The sequence below is a fragment of the Anopheles bellator genome, chromosome 1 (assembly GCF_943735745.2).
Source record: "Anopheles bellator chromosome 1, idAnoBellAS_SP24_06.2, whole genome shotgun sequence".
NCBI lineage: Eukaryota > Metazoa > Arthropoda > Insecta > Diptera > Culicidae > Anopheles > Anopheles bellator.
Genome location: NC_071285.1, coordinates 43503996 through 43520326, shown reverse-complemented (window position 1 = coordinate 43520326; position 16331 = coordinate 43503996). Strand labels below are relative to the sequence as shown.

The window sequence follows — 16331 nt, the reverse complement described above, 5'->3', positions numbered from 1 at the left end:
ACACCTCATGCAGCCCCCAGTTACAAATGTATTTTACGCTAGTTTTTACTCTTCGTGTGGCCTCCCAGTTAGATGAGCGTTCATCGAATTTTGAATTGAAAAAATAATTGTTTCAAAACGATTTCATTTAATATTCAATACTCAGTTTAATATCATTGTCGGATACTCAAACGATGCCAATTTTAATTACTGACTGATCAGAAAACATTTTCCGCTTCGCCTATTCTAACGACCATGCGTGTGAATTCAATCCATAACGAACGGCAAAGGTGTGTGCGTGTGGCAACCGAGCAGGCGGAATGTTTTGACAGTTCAGGCGGCGTGTCAAACAAAAAGCCGAACCAAAGTTACACTGAGGAACTTTTCTCCTTTAACCCACGAGACAACGCAAGGACCCCGGCTCGACCATGTTTAAAAAGTAACTATAAAGATGCCCGAGCTCGGGCCGGAACCATTTGCTGGTGCACTGACCACTCTACTTCCGACAGGTTCGACGAAAAGGAAAGCATTTCCGGCGTGCAACAGCTGAAGTCGTCGGTGCAGAAGGGCATTCGCAGCAAGCTGATTGAGCAGTTTCCGTTCATCGAGAGTCACATCGATCTCATACTGCCGAAGAAGGATGCGTTCCGGATAGTGAAATGGTGCGTGCCACAGTGTGCCCCAAAGAGACACAATGACCCACATCCGACAAGTCCCCATGTAAACTAATGTCTTTCGTTTCAGTCACGATCACATAGAGATTTTACTCAACGGCAGCGGCGAGCAGGTTTTCTTTCGGCACCGCGACGGTCTATGGATGCCAACGCTGCGATTATTCCACCGTTTTCCCTTCTTCCTGCCAATGGAACAGGTCGACAAGGGCGCCATACGGTTCGTGCTAAGCGGGGCCAACATAATGTGTCCGGGGTTGACATCCCCTGGCGCCTGCATGACGCCCGTGGATAAGGGTACGGTGGTAGCCATCATGGCTGAAGGCAAGCAGCACGCCCTGGCGATCGGACTGACGACCATGTCGACGGAAGATATGTAAGCAGCTAGCGGAAAAAACATTCGAAACCCCGGAATGGTCATTAATTTCGCTTCCTTTCTGTATCCTGTTATCACTCCCCAGAGCCAAATGCAACAAAGGTGTGGGCGTAGAAAATTGTCACTATCTCAACGATGGACTCTGGCAGATGAAGCCGGTCAAGTAAGGCTGTGAAGAAGAAAGGATTGATTTACCGATGATTTGGCGCCTCTTACCGTAAGGTGTAAATACATTTGCTTTGCAAATCGATACGCTCTCCGGCTCGGTCTGGGTGTTTTCATTTATTCGCTACAAAATGCTAGAATGTAGCCTTAACTTCCATCTATCCCCTAAGCGGATTCGTCCTGCGATTCAGTGTGCTTCAGATTAAGGGCAACTCAGTAAATGTTATTCCACAAACAATCGATTTATTTTCGTCATACAGAATAACTTAATACTTAAAGGGAACGATTAGTCCGGCGTCGCATAAGATCCGTTTCAGCGTATCTTGTTTCAATTCAACTCGTTGTTCAATTAAGTAACATTTCCATGTGCAAAAGCGAATTAAATGGAAAAAAATCAACTCCAGATTTAGAAGCAAGGGAGAAGCAAACAGAGCAAAGGATCCAAAGTGTGATCAGAAAATGAAAAGAAATAAGTAAATACAAAGCAAAGCAGGTTTTCCGATTATGAATCCCAAGTTCGCAAACGCATAGGCGCCGGTAATTGTCATTGCTACACACGCTGCCCAAGGGTGGACAACGAGCCTCGGCTGCGGCGTACCACTGCCGGTATGCTAGCGAGTGAAGAGAGCGTTTCCAGTGATCCTCTGAAACCTACTGTCCGCAGCGCCTTCATACCGTCCAGCAGAACGATCTCCTGCTCCCGCTCCGGGCCACACTCGCACGCCACGTACAGCGAAGTGTGTGCGTACTGCAGCGGCGCCAGCAGGCGAGGCGCCTCGCGCAAGCTAACAAACGCACGGCGCTCCTCTTCCACGTGCGACTGGCGACACGCGAGATCTTTCGTGTAGGACTTGCTGATGTACATCACTTGCACGCAGTCGGCGTGCGCCACAAACAGGCACGATTCGCGGTAGTGAAAGGAGACCGGTTCATGCACCCAGTTAATGTTGTCCGGCCGCGAACGCCATCCGGAATCGTCGACGAAGATGCCCACCTCGCGGTAGCACAGCAAGTACTCTTGGCTGTTGATGCGGAACGCAGCCAGCGGTACGCAGGCGCGAATGTCACGCAGGGACGCATCCGACATGTCGAGGAACTCTTCCGCCACGTACGTGCGCAAATCGATCTCGAAGAACTTGTCCGATCCGACAATCGCCGTGTCCTTGGTGAAGAGCACGGACGAGACTGGAAGCACGGTGTCTAGGCCACGAACCGGCTTAAATCGGCCGGCCTGCATGTCAAATTTCAGAATGACGATACGCGACGAGGTGGCCGCAATGGCGATCGCTTCCGACAGCTGGACGGTGGCCGGAAGATCATCCATCATGCGCACGATGTGCCAACGTTCGCTATGGGTGCGATTGGCGATGGACAGATCGAGGACGAACGACTCCAGTTTCGGCTGTAGGCAGGCCGAGGCGTGGGCACGATTCTGCAGATGGCGAAGGTCGCACTGGTACAAATATTCGCCCTCCGAACCGATCAGGATGGCTTTCGGGATGGCGTGCGATACGGCGAACGAGCGCACATTCGAAATGCCGCGAATGTGCACCAGCTCCGAGGTGTCCAGATGATAGGAGTACAGTCCCGTGTCACAACCTAGGTAAGAGGTTAGACAAAGTTGCCATTAAAACGCTGTACGAAGTGTAGTGTGTCCCATTTTGGTTTAAGTGTCCAAAAAGAAATGTTATCTCAATTTTTAACAGCTCACAGTTAAGTTTCATACGGTTCACAAATTGATGGCCGTTTCTAATGTCATGTGAATTGAATTAAATTTTTGAAAAAAAACTACAAAAACAACGTTAAGTTGCATTTTGATATCAAGTGTGGAGGTGAATAAAAAGTCACAAACATAAGCAAAACTTACCCAACAGCACTGCCTTCTCGCTAACTTCGTAAATGTCGTTAACGTACAGCCGCGGTTCGAGACGCTTCGTTTTGAACAGTAAATCGCCAACGTACCGATCCTCATCTGCCTTCTCCTCCGCACTGGTCAGCGAAACGGTCGAACTTTTCCGACCACCGAGTGCCGCCGCAGACTGGCCACCGTCGTCATCATTTTCCTCGTTCCCCACGTCACCAAGCAACTCGTCGGCAAAATCATCCAGCGATTCGTGCGCTTCAACGCCTACGTCAGCAGGGTCCTCCTCCTGGCCGCAATTACCGAGCACCGAAGAGCGACACTCCCGGTGCACCGACATGCCACAATCCGTGCATTTGCGGTACGTGTGGCCAGCGAAGATTTCTCGCTCGCAGACCCCACACACCAGACTCGGTCGCTTCGGTCCCGACTTACTGGCAGAGCTGCTTTCGACCTTCATCTCGAACGTATGCGCCTTTCCGCTGGTCGTAGCGGCAACTTTGGCATCCCGTTTGCCAGTCCCCTCACTCTGCCGATGCTTCGTTTGGCCGGAGTGGCGCTTTTGCGTCGATATCTTCTTACTTTGCGATGTTTCCAACGCCGATCGATGACCGCCCGTCGCGGTGCAGGCTTGCTGATCCTCGTCGTCCTTCTGTTGCTTGCGGGTCGCTGTGGAAGATTTCGAACCGTGCGAGGCTACGATGAGGTCAGTTTTTGCTTTCAACAGTTGCTCCTTCAGTTGATTCGTTCGACCACGCTCCTTCTGTAGCTCGTCCTGCAGCTTCCTGAAAGCGGCGGATGACTCAATGGTGCCGGTGGCTACATTCGGAACCATATTTTCCTTTCGTTCGGTCGACGATGATGACGTACCGAAGATGATGCCGGCCAAAGTTTTCTTTTTCTTCTTTTCGTTAAACTCCCTCACCATGCCTTGCAAGTACTCAACCAGCTTCTCGAGCTGCGCGATCTTGCCGTCGCGTTGGATGTCGCGCTCGGTGTAGATGGCTTTCTGCTCCTGCAGCACCTGCTGCAGTTGATCGAGCTCTCCTGTCACCTGGCGCAGGGCATTCTGCTGCTCGCTCAGTTCGTTGCACTGCTGCGTAATGTGTTCCTTCGCCAGAAACAGATCGGTCAAGATGCGCGAGTTCTCTTCTTTCAGTATGAAGTGTTCCTGCTCGTAGTTGGACACCACCTTTTGCAGATTGCCCGCGTCGTGGTTCAATAGCTCGATCCGCTCCTGCACCTCAAACAGGTTGCTCGTCTTGTCGATCAGTTCCTGCTGCTGTGCCACCATACTGTGCTGCAGTTGTTCAAACTTTCGCCGCAATTCTTCGTATTCGCCGTGCAGATGGTTCATACGCGACTCGCTCAACGTTTTACAAGACCGTTCCTCCTGCAGCTCCTGCCGAACACGATCCAGCTCTGCGTCCCGGTCGGCGATGCGTTTGCGTAGCCCCTCCATCTGCTCACCACATTCCCGGACACGCCTTGATTCATTCTCCAGTAGCGCTTCCAGCTCGGTCAACTGAGTCTCCGTGATGTTGCACGCACCCTTCAGCATATTAAAGTTCTTCGTTACACTGGCCAGTTTCTGCTCAAGCTGTTCGTTCGCTTCCTGCGCATCGTTCAGGTCGTCTTGCGCCTCGTGCAGTTCCCGTCCCAACCGCCCGTTCTCGGTCGTCAGCAGTCGGGTCCGCTCGGTCAGTGTCTGTTGCTTCTGTTGCCCCTCCTTTAGCTTCTCTTCGAGCGATTGTATCTTGGCCACACACTCGATCAGCTCGGTCTTCTCCGCCAACCGATCCTTTTCCGAGCTGCTCCATAGTTCACGCTCCTTTCGCAGTTCGCTCTTCAGCGCCCCAAGATCGTTGCGCAGCTCCTCGATCTGCTTGTCACGCTGGGCGACCGTTTCGCACTGCTGTTTCAGCTTAAACTCGATCTCCTCCTTTTCGTGCCGGATGCGCGTCACCCGCTCGTCGGCCTGCTCCATGCGCCGCGTAAGAATACTTTTCTCGCCTCGCAGTGCGTCCAATTCCTTCTCCTGCTTCCACAACGTCAGATTGGCTGTACGAGCGGACTGCTTGTCCAGTATGGATTGCTCGCGAATGGCTGTTAGCTTATCCTCTAGCCGCTCGTTCTGCTTCTCGAGTAACGTTCCCGCTCCCAAACCACCGCCAGCCGTCTTCAGCTCATCGATCACCTTCTCCAGGCGGCCAACGACTTCCTGCAAGTTTTCGGCGCGCTTACGCTGCTCACTTTCACTTTCCCTAGAGCGAGGATTGTGTGTGAAGGGAGAAAGACGGGGAAACGTACAAAACACCAGCCGTACAAAGTTTGCAACAAGCGATTATTCCGAGGGCTTAAAGAGCCAAGTTCTGTCCTTGGAAGGTTCCAATAATACAATGGCTAATATGGAACTACGCTTGAACACACCTCACACCTTTTGCCAATATCTGTCTACCGTCTACTCTGCCTCTATCTAACAGCTAACGGTAGCCGCAATCCTATCAAATTGAAGAATAGAATAAACTTTTCTTCCTTTTGTTATCGGCTAATCACCTGGTTTCTATTATCCAGCGAAACAACTCGATCAGATGTGTCAACATACGCACTATTAGTGTGTAATTTTTATCGAGTCTAATGAGTTACGGTGGCTGAGGCATTAATTAGGCTATGTAGCTTAACTTCGATTACTTAGACTAACTAATTAATTAATAACTTAGTCTAACTAAAGCAGCCTAACTTCTACAAGTGCATTTTCTTTTTTTTAACTAAAGAATTCAAAAGGTAACTGATTATATTAATTTATAGTTGAAAGGAGACGCGCTAACTTTGTAAGCAATACATAATTTGATTTACAATCAATAATCACAACATTTCTAGTTCTAAAAAGCTTCTAGCTTCGCAATTTATCGAACTTCAAACCTCAACAGGTGGGTCTAATGGTAAAGAGTATAGTACTGGAGATCGGACAGTAAAATATTGGTAAAGAGAAAAATCAATTTGTTGAACATGTAAATTAACCAGGAATAATCAAGTCTCTAAGTTCATTTGGTTAACATTACAAATGATAGACAGGCACATAGAAAAATTTCGCTCTACACAACACCGCGAACGAAAAGAAAGAAACGAGAAGAGAGAAATGCCAAATAATTACACTCGCTCACATAGCACCCACTCGCTAGTCCACGGTGAGTGGAAAAGGGCCGGCCAGGCAAAGGGTTTCTATCTATCAGCGAACTACTATTGCTTTGAGGCAAATAAGAGGGTAAGCACTTACCGAGCTTTAATCAGATCGTTGCGCAGTTGTGCCTCAATGTCCGCTGCGACGACCGTCGGCATGTCCAGCAGGCTCGAGTTCGCACTGCGGAATTCCTGCTCGAACACGAGCGAACTGCGCCGGCTGCTGGTCACGCTACTGTTCGGCACGGTAATGATCGTTTGCTCCTGCAATTTGTTGATCTCGCACCGCAGATCTTCACACTTCTTCTGCATCTCCTCGCTCAGCTTGTCCGAGAACTGCTTCGCTTCGCGTAGCATATTGTTCTGTTCGAGTTGCATCGTCATCCGGCGCTTAATGTTATCCGCCAGCTTGTGTTGCGTTTCCTCGGCAAATTTCACCGTCGACGCTTGTTCCTGCAGCTTGTCGCGCAACTCACGAACTTCCGCCTCGCAACCGACCCGCTGCTCCTTTTCCGTCTTCAACTTGCCGCGCAGCTCGACAATCTTGGCATCGTACGTCGATATCAACTCCTGGTGGTTCCGATCAATGTTCTGCTTGTCGGCCATCAGCTTGTCGTTGGACTTTTTCAACAGCTTCTTGTAGTTCTCTACGGAGGATTGTAGGTGCTGGCAGTCCTCCAGTCGTGCCATCAGCTCGCCAGTTACCTCACGCAGCTTGTCTTTGATGGCCATCAGCTCCGTTTTGTTCTCCGCCAGCTGGCGCTCATAATTCTGGTCGGATACCTGCTTGGCCTTTTCCCACTTTTTGCGCGTTTGCTTCACCACATCGGCGATCACGGCGTCGTTCTTTATACGCTGCTCCTTCTCGATCTTCAAGCTGTTACGAAGGGTCCGGATGTCGGTCCGGCTGGCAGCGAGTTCGGCCGTTTTCTCCTTCAACAGATCCTTCATGCTTTCCAGCTCCTTCTTCGTTTCGTCGAGAATCTTTCCATGCACCGACATCGTAGCTATCTTACGATCACGCTCCAGCACCTCGCGCTGCAACCGCTGGATTTCGCCGCTGTGCTCCTTCAGGCGGCGTTCCTGTTCCTTCGTTTTTGCGGCCAACCGGGCAGCAGTCATGTGCTCGTCCGTATCGCGATAGATGCCTCCCGCGTCCGCCTCCTGATGCACGTAGCTGAACCCGAGAAACGGTAGATCGTAGCCGGAGAAATCGTTCACGCGCCCCAGATTGTAGGTCGGCTTCTTGCCACTAACCGAACGCCGTTTGCCCGATTTGTCCACCTCCTCAAAGTTGGACGTGTCATCATCGCCGCTCACCGTAGGAATGATCGGTGGAATCATGTACCGCAACCGATCCCAGTTTAGATCACCAAAGAACGGATGACGAACGATTTCGGGGTAGGACATTCGGTTTGCCACACCCGTCACCAAGCGATCGAGGAGATCGCGATAATGCGAGGAGATGGAAACGTGGGCCGGATAGACGAGCTTTTTCGTAAGCATTCCCTCACAGTGGGCGACAATCTTCGAGTACGTTTCGTTGACATTATCGTCGTGGAACGGTGTCTCTTCCGTTACAAACTCGTACCCGATGATTCCCATCGACCAGAAGTCGCACGTTACATTGTGCTTACCGAGATTTGCCGAACGATCCACGGTCGAAAGGGTTTGCAGCAGCTCGGGCGCAATGTAATCCGGTGTGCCGACCGGTGTCATGCTCGTCACGCTACCATCCTTGTTGATCACCGTAGCATTACCGAAGTCAGCCAGCTTGAGATGGCCGAAGCGATCAAGCAAAATGTTTTCCGGCTTTATGTCGCGGTGCACATAGCCGAGCGTGTGCAAACTGTGCAGCGCCTCGGTCAGCTCAGCCAGGTAAAACTGAGCTACTTCTTCGTCAAACACACCGACGCGGATCATCAGACTGAGCAGATCGCCACCCGGAAGATACTCCATCACCAGATACAACCATTCCGGATCCTGGAACGCATACTTCAGCGCAGTGATCCACTCCGAGCTCCGTGTGGCCATAATGTTGCGCTCTTCGCGAACCTGCGACGCGCTGATAATGTTTTTGCGCATCTTCTTCATCGCGTACACGTCGCCCGTTCTCCGTTCGCTAACCAGCTACGGGTGTGGAAAACGAAATCCGTTAAATAAGGCAAGGAATTGGCCGTATTGGAAAATGAGAACAATGCTTACGTGCACTTCGCCGAAGTAACCTTTGCCAATGAGAACTTTCACATCGAAATCTTTTTCGTTAACACGTAGGCCACGGGTTTCTTTGATGATAGGGCGATCTGAAAAAGCACAAGCCATTGAAGAGGGATAATTGTAACGGTCCGCCCAAACTCACCCACCCCGTACTTACATTTGCTAACAAAGTCGGCAATGCTTTTGTCCTTTTTCTTCATCACATCCTTGCTGCATTCATCGTACAGTACGAACAAAGAATCCAAAAGACCCTCCCGGCTGATAGCCACCTCGAGCCCAGTGCAACCATGACCGGAAGCACCGCTCGTTCCGTGGTCCGCATCGCTGGTAGAGCGCCCCAGAATCAAGCGGTTGAGACGCGCCGTTCTGGCGGCAATTTTCGTTTGCTCTTTTTCTTGCTTCGACATGACGCTCCCTACGTTCGTAACACAAATCGATACTAAATATTGTTCACCAACGAAAATCCTACGCTTTCGAGTTCATTTTCCACAAAACAACCGTTTAAAAACTAGGAAAAGCTTATTTTTTCCTACCGCATCCGCAAAAGAAGTCGCAGAGCGTTCGCGCTCAGAGGTGTTTACCGCGAGGTACAAGAAAACCGTTGCTCGTTAGGCCGTGTTGCCAAACGACCGAGTGTGTGGTTCATCGACGCTCGATAATCGATGTAATGCGAATGAAAATCGATATAAAGATTCGAATGCTTGGAAGCACGATAGTTTCGGGATGCCGTAAATGTTCAACCCGGTATCTCTCTATTTTAGATAAAGGTAGCATTACACGACTTTCTTTAAATTAATGTTTGGCAACTAACAATCAGGAGTCTTTTGCAACGAGCACCAACCGAAAGCTCGATCAACGGGCATTTCCTCGCCAACGGTTGAAAGCTGTCATTGTGTGTTGTGTTTTTATTTTTAACATCACCCTCCATCATCGGTCGATGCAAGGCGTACGTAGGCGAAAACAAGCCATCTATATACGGTTTTCCTGTTTGTTCCTCCGTGTTTTAATTATTTCTTGTCCGCCATGTTTTTGGATCGTCTGCACGGGCAAACAAAGTGAACCGAGAACAGAATAGTGTCACACGGAAGAAATCGCGGATCGCGAAAATGCAATCTCCGGCCGAAGCCAGCATTCTGTCCGTTGAGCTGTAGTCTCACCTCACCGTGGACTCGGGTTTGTCGTCAGCAGCAGCCGTTTGTCGGTGTTGCTAATGTTAATGAGTTTTTTTCCCCATCGAGCTGCGTAGTACTTCTCACCTGCCTCGCAGGTGCTAGTGAATTTGACTGTGAAAAGCAGAATCGAGGCGATTTTTCGGTCCGCGAGTGGACAGAACAGCATAAGAACAGAAAACCAGGAACTCCAAACGAGACAGCGCTTGGTGGTACGATTAAACACCGTCAATAAGTACGGATACGTTGCATCCCGTCCAAGAATGCGTGTCGTTCTTACTCATTAACGACGCTGAAAGGAAGTCAACTTCCTGGTCCGGCAGACCGACATCCGACAACCGTCCGAGCCAACAATATTCTCAAGAAAGCTCTGTCAGATCTATCGCGGGAACATGAATCTGAACGGCACCAACCGCCCATCAAATGGCAAGGACACGAACAAAAGATTCTCCATCCACGATGCCTTCGAAGAGGAAACAGACGAGGTGATCAAGGTGTACGGTTCCACCGTCATTAGCACGCCGATGCGTGCCAAAGCCCGCTCGCCGGACGATGTTTCGATAAGAATTCACGATCAAAGGTAAGACCGGGTCGCTCGGACAGGTAATGCTTCCGCTTCCGGGTTATTGCTGCTTTCGCTGGTAAACGATTCCTAACCGATTTACATTCACCAGAGACTGACCCTTTGCTAACGAACATCCTGTGTACTTGTCGTAGACCGCTGGTAAACTAGTATTTTGGTATCTTTTCTTCTTCTTCTTCTCTCGTTTGTCTTGCATTAACATTCCGACAACCCGTAATTCATCCTCGTTCCTCTCAACCAAACCCACATGTAACGACCTGCGGATCGGTTGGTTGTGGATCGCTTCCGTTTCAACGGTTCCGGTGGAGAGATTCGCTCTCTCTGTTTCTCGTCCTCGCTCTCTCTCTCTCTCTCTTTCTTTTTCTTCGTTATTATTCGCTGTCGATGGCGGCAAATGGGACACCGCTAACTCGTACGCACCGGCATCATAAACTCTTCGCACATGAACACACAAACACACACTTACATACGGGGGCCCTCCGATAGCAGAAACCTAAAGTACACCGATGATACCACCTCCAGGGATAGCGATTCGCTCATACAGGAATACGGTCACCTTTCGGCCAGCGACACCTACACCTATTGCTGGCGGCACCCGAAGGTGCGGGAAAACTGGCGCACGGTGCTGGCGGCGACCGCACTTCTCATCATCGGAACCGGCTTGATAGCGATGGGCGCTTACGCGCTAGCTGAACCGCACAACGGTTCCCAGGCGGCCGTGTTCTTCGTCGCCGGCTTCATCTGTTTCGTGCCGGGTGCGTATCACGTCGTCTACATCTGGCTAGCGGCACGCGGCTACCGAGGATTCGACTTTTACCATCTGCCGCTGTTTACGTAAAGCAAAAAGGACACTACGGCGTGCGACATTGCAGGGACTGTGATCATCGGTCAAATCGTTAATCACGATCAGTGCTGGGCACGATCGGATTGGCGTTCACGTCGCGTTCCGTGTATCAAACCGCATTCCTCCGAGACACTACTCAGTTACGGTGGCAGGACTTTCTTTTAGGATTCATCACGCTTGAAATGGCACGACAGAAACAGGCCCCCTAAGCTCAGGTTTTGCTAGGGCTCGCGATCGTCTTCCTTTCACGGTGTCGTCCGTGAACAAAATTGCCTACATTATGCGATAACAACAGGAGCGAAGGGAGCCCGCTTGGGATGATCAGTTTGATAGCAGCAAACAGATTAGCAATTCGCAAACAGAACCCATATGCTGTGTGCCATTGTTTTCGAACACACATTCTCCACTGTACCAGCATCGGCAAGCCTCTCGTACAAGCCTTGAGGAGTCGCCGGAACGCCACTTGGCGTTCGCTTTTATCTGTAAGCAAAAGAACCAATCGCCCGGGCACAGTCAGATGTGTTTTGGCAAATGTTTTCAAAATCAACTTTTGTACTCAATGGGTATTATCTACCGTATTATGTAAAATGTAAAGCAAAAATTAGCAAACCCCGTTAACGCAATTATACCACCATTTGCTGTCTTGCTCTCTGCACGCCAGAATGGTACGAACGGACATACGACATAAAAGTGTAGACATAAGCTTTAGCATTAGGGGACAGAGGTGGGAACGATTGGGACGCCGAACGCAGTGTCTCGTGGAGACGATGCTTTAAGGCCGCGATACACAGCCGTCAAGGGAACGTGAACCAACTTTTATTGGACTTTTTGAGAAAAGCAATTACGCAATCGGTTAGGGTATAAAATATCTCTGCGACTGTAGTGAAGCTTTGCGCGAGCAACAGCACCCGTAATAGATTCGCGGAGCCTCTCGGTAGATCTTAGTTAGACCATTCAATGCGCGGATCCGCCTCGTGCTTTCCTATGGAGTTGCCACACGTTACGGGTTTGTAATGTGGCGTTAATGTGCATGGAAAGCCCGAGAAGTTGCAACTACGAACATACGCATTGTACTAATTATCATCTCGCCAATGCCTGCGTCTGGCCAGTTTGAGCAATTACACCGGTGCGTTCGCTTCGCCGTCCTTGTGATAGACTAAAGAAAGTACGAGCAAGAGGAGTAGATGTGACCAAGCAAACAGCGTGAAGTGTGACACGCAGTTCCTTTGCAGCTCAACTCTCACAACACCCCACAACAGTGCTTCTCGTTAGTGACACTCGAAATTTGAGCCGGAATTTGAATTTGTTAATGGATGACACTTCGTAGGAGTTCTCGCTGGGTAAGGCGGTGTGGGCAGTTTAGGTTAGAACAATGGAAAACAAAAGAAACGAAATTGACTGAGCTTTAACTAAATTGTGGGGGGAAACGGCACTCGGTGTGGTTAGAGTCTATCGTCCATTACAGGCCAGGCATCAGAAGGTAGCGCCACCAGTAAATACCTTTCATTGTATACTTTACATCATGCACAGTAGCAAAACTAATAATACATTAGACCTAAAGCTGTAGGTCGAGCGGACGAACGCATCATGATAGAGAATACTCACCTCTAAAGAAAACGATTTTTAAAACATGGAATCCATCTTTGCGCGACAAAGATATGAAGTACCGCTGAATTGTAGCCAATGGGAAATAAAATGGCGAATGGCGAAAATAAAATCACATCTTTTCTCGGTTGGCTTTGTAATACGGTAGTACGCGCCCTGTATGCGTTCTAACAAATTATTGTACTGAAATCAATAATAAACTGGTTTTGTAAGCAGATTTCTGGCTGTGTTTTATTGTGGCAATGCGCCATGGTGTGCACCACCACCAGATTGCGATGCTAATTGTTGTCCCTTTTGTAGTTTTAGTGGTCGTAAAAATCAGAGACAATCAGAGCCGCAACTTTTACGACATTTTCGATAAACAACCAAGACAGAATCGAAACGAAAGGTCATGCGTGTGTCCTTCCCAACAGTGTACCAATAAAACAATTTTCCCTCGTTCGTTTTTCCGTAGAACGAACAGCACGAACCCTGGCCGCTGCCCTGGACACCTGAGTGCTTTGTGACTAAGTACTGCAGTTCTCTTCGGCCTGGTCGGTTCGGAAGGATTTCGGGGATTGGTTTTTTTCTCTACCACAAACCCGTGGCGGCAGCCTTGCGCCAGAGGTAAGCTTTGCGTGTGATGATAGCCATGCTTTCGATTTTTGTACGGACCTAGCAGCAGATGACCGGTGCTATCGCGTGATACCGGACCATTGTGCTGGCCTGCCTGACTGATGGCGACCATCTTCAGTAGAGCCACGTGTTTTGTTGGGGCTACCTTCCGAATCCGCATGCACCGTTGGATATGCAAATGAAGCATTAACGCGCATCACACTCGATGCTGTGCGGTTATGCGAAAAGAAACGCGATCCATGTAACTTTGAGTCAGTATTCCAGAGATTAGGAGGAGCACTTATATGGCTGCGGCAGAAACGAATGCAGAAAGAAAATACACCTGCGTAGGATTGTTTTGAATGGGAAATACTTTCATCAACTTTTATTGCTCCACTGCCGTCAGCCTTAGCCGTAGGAAATCTGGTGCATGGTGTGGTGTACCTGGTGGACCGCGTTCCTCCGTCGACGGTGGGGATGCAGTAGCTGCTGCTGTTGCTGCTGCTGATGTTTGTTGCCAGCCCCAACGCTCTGCTGCCTTACGTCGTACATGTTCTGGTGCTTGTTGATCGAGTTCCGGAGCTTCCCGTGCAGCCAGGTGGCGAACGCTTCCTCGTTCGATTGTGCCTTCTGCCGTTGTTCCGCCGTGCGGCGCTGCTGCCGTTCCCGGACACGCTGTCGGCGCGCCTCCAGGCGCCGTTTCTTCTCCTCCAGCTCCTCGCGCGACAGTCCGTACTCGGACCGGAAACCGTTGTAGTACGGCAGCTTCTCACCGGACGACTTCTTGTGCCGGCAGCACTTGCGCCGACAGTTCGCCGAGCGCCGTGTCCGGTGCGATTCCAATGGTCGCCCATCATCGTCGGAGCCTTCCCCGTCAGCCCTGGACGTCGATCCTTCCTGTTCCGCTTCCTCATCATGTTCCGCGTCATCTTTGTACTGATCTTGCGCCCCATCTCCCCCGGTGGGGGCGCCACTACCGGTCTGGCCATCCTCGGCCTGAGAGTCACCCGATCCAGACCGGGAATCGGCCTCACTGCGGTACGTCTTCAGCGGGCTGCTGCTGATCTCTTCGCTACTCTCCGGATTGTGGATCTCTGTGTCCATGCTGGACCCATCCGTTGGTTCCTCTTCCTCCTCCCCCTGCTCCTCCACCTCCTCCACTACACCCGCACTTTCCTCCTCTTCCTCCTCTTCCGACACCACCAGCGACTCCGCTTCGACACCAGTCTTATGTTTCTCGATTCTATCGCCCGCGCCGACCCCGTTATCGTCGTCCTCGTCGTAGTCTAGCTGCTCTTCTTCGACCACCTCTTCCTCGCCCTCGTCGTCACCGTCCACCGGCCGTTCCCGCTCGTCCAGGTGGAGCTCTTCGATGATCGTATCCGGCGCATCAGCGTCCCTCAGCGAGCCGTCCGCGTCCCGGTGTACGTCCGCGACCGTTTCGATCACGGCCTGGTTTCTTCTGCGACTTCCGGTGCGGCCATCGCGCTGGTCACCGGTTCCTCCACCGCCACCACCATACCCGCCATCGTCCTCGCTGCTGTACTCATCCGGCTCGTAGTCCACCAGCTGCTCCCGGAACGTGACGCGCCGCTCACCGTTAGCAGGATGACGCGGGGACGGTGGCGTCGGTATCGCGAATGATTCCTGGTTGGCCTGGATAATCTTCTCCTTGATGTTGTACTCGTTGGCCGGCCGCAAGACTGTTGAGGTTTGAGGTAAACCAGTAAACAGTAGAAGCAGGATTAGTTAAAGAGATTGCACAAAGAGCCGTTTGATGCTCAAAACAACATTTGCAAAGATCATTTGCGATGAAAATGGATGAGATATTAACACATCATTTGTACCGAACAAATCAGGAAGTGAGGTATGAAATTGCTCCACTCAAAAACGTGTTACGAAAATCGTAATCTCTTTACGGCTTCCCGTTAGTCAGTGATTATTTTTGAGTGGTGAAAACATTAAGAACGGTTAATTTATCATCCCAAACGACAGACGGCAGACGAATTTATTCTCCTATTTACTATCCTTTTTTCAATTTGCTAGTTTCTGTTCGATAACCACTCACAGTATCCTTCGTAGTCGTCCTCATCGTCATCGATCATTGCCGCTCCGGTTTGACTTCAGCAGCGTCGTTCAGGTGCCACCGCTGACGAGGGCGACAAAAGGCGGCCGGTTTCCAGGATACGTTCCCGCTGTTTCTTCAAATGCGTTTGCTTGCCACACAAAACACACAACACTCCGGTTTCGCCAACATACACCCGAATTCCCTACGACTCATGCACGCACTGCTTCTGCATTGGTTCCCAATCCCCGTTGTTCGTAGGATCGCCCCCGGATCCTTTGAAGGAGAATGTTTTAAAACTTCAAATTGGTGGCCAGTAACACACAATCCGCGATCCAAATTCCCCAACTCAGGTCACTGTTACACGGTTGTTTTACTACAGTTGCACGAACTCCGGTTGCGAAAGGCCGTCTTTTCTTTCCGACGGTCGGCGGTTAACTGAAGCGGCACTGCCCGACGGAAAGGACGTCCTGTGTTTCGCTCTTCTCAGCCATGGCCACGTGCCGCGAATAGTAAGTTGTCTTTGCCGGGAACTAGGATTTATGTAAGATCATTGTTCCCTCGACATTAAGCAAATTACCAAATTATTTGAAACTTAACTTTTACTTTAAATATTTAGATTGTCCAAGCATAGTTCTGAACGAACATCACAACTCCTGGAAAGGGACCAACATTGAAGGGTTAAGGTGGGGTTCGGACCACGACTCTACACGAAACTCCAAGCCAGTGGTCGGGTTCGGGCAAAGCCCTGGATACACGCAGACCCGGCTATCGATCAAGCGGAAGTACCGGTTTCGATTGGCTTTATTATTGTTCGAAGATGTGGCCACGCCACGTGATGGCTGCCGAACCTTCGGTAGGCCCCTTCGTGGTCGGTTACCACGGTTATTTGGGCACTGAAAAAAAAAAATAGAAACACGATGCAATCCCAGCTCCCGGGCACTGTTGTCCTTTCGGCGCGGCACCATAGTCGAAGCGGAACGATGCACAAAACTTGGGCAGGATTTATTGTCGCCGGTTGC

The 16331-nt window shown here is 50.4% G+C and overlaps 4 protein-coding genes across 6 annotated transcripts; 2 read left to right on the top strand and 2 right to left on the bottom strand.

Annotated features, from left to right (window-relative positions):
• Positions 1–324: 324 nt before the first annotated feature.
• LOC131210275 (malignant T-cell-amplified sequence 1 homolog) lies at positions 325–1276 on the top strand. Its single transcript, XM_058203504.1, has 4 exons — positions 325–418; positions 489–641; positions 724–1026; positions 1112–1276. The coding sequence occupies exons 1-4, from the start codon at positions 408–410 to the stop codon at positions 1191–1193; spliced, it is 549 nt and encodes a 182-aa protein (XP_058059487.1). The 5' UTR covers positions 325–407; the 3' UTR covers positions 1194–1276.
• Positions 1277–1502: 226 nt separating this feature from the next.
• LOC131210267 (citron Rho-interacting kinase) lies at positions 1503–8856 on the bottom strand. The gene is made up of 5 exons (XM_058203492.1): positions 8607–8856; positions 8438–8535; positions 6330–8362; positions 3059–5316; positions 1503–2790 (listed from the first exon to the last, which is right to left on the bottom strand). Exons 1-5 carry the CDS (start codon positions 8854–8856, stop codon positions 1742–1744), a joined length of 5688 nt encoding a protein of 1895 aa, XP_058059475.1. The 3' UTR covers positions 1503–1741.
• Positions 8857–9398: 542 nt separating this feature from the next.
• On the top strand, positions 9399–12801 carry LOC131208235 (transmembrane protein 134). Of its 3 annotated transcripts, none has more exons than XM_058200906.1 (2): positions 9399–10198; positions 10724–12801. In XM_058200906.1, exons 1-2 carry the CDS (start codon positions 10011–10013, stop codon positions 11037–11039), a joined length of 504 nt encoding a protein of 167 aa, XP_058056889.1. In that variant the 5' UTR covers positions 9399–10010; the 3' UTR covers positions 11040–12801. The 3 variants fall into 3 exon arrangements, with proteins under 3 accessions (XP_058056889.1, XP_058056874.1, XP_058056882.1); XM_058200891.1 differs by having other exon boundaries at positions 10691–12801; XM_058200899.1 differs by having other exon boundaries at positions 10688–12801.
• An 851-nt stretch (positions 12802–13652) lies between these two features.
• On the bottom strand, positions 13653–15446 carry LOC131205339 (cilia- and flagella-associated protein 251). Its single transcript, XM_058197404.1, has 2 exons — positions 15313–15446; positions 13653–14947 (listed from the first exon to the last, which is right to left on the bottom strand). Exons 1-2 carry the CDS (start codon positions 15347–15349, stop codon positions 13653–13655), a joined length of 1332 nt encoding a protein of 443 aa, XP_058053387.1. The 5' UTR covers positions 15350–15446.
• Positions 15447–16331: the final 885 nt, after the last annotated feature.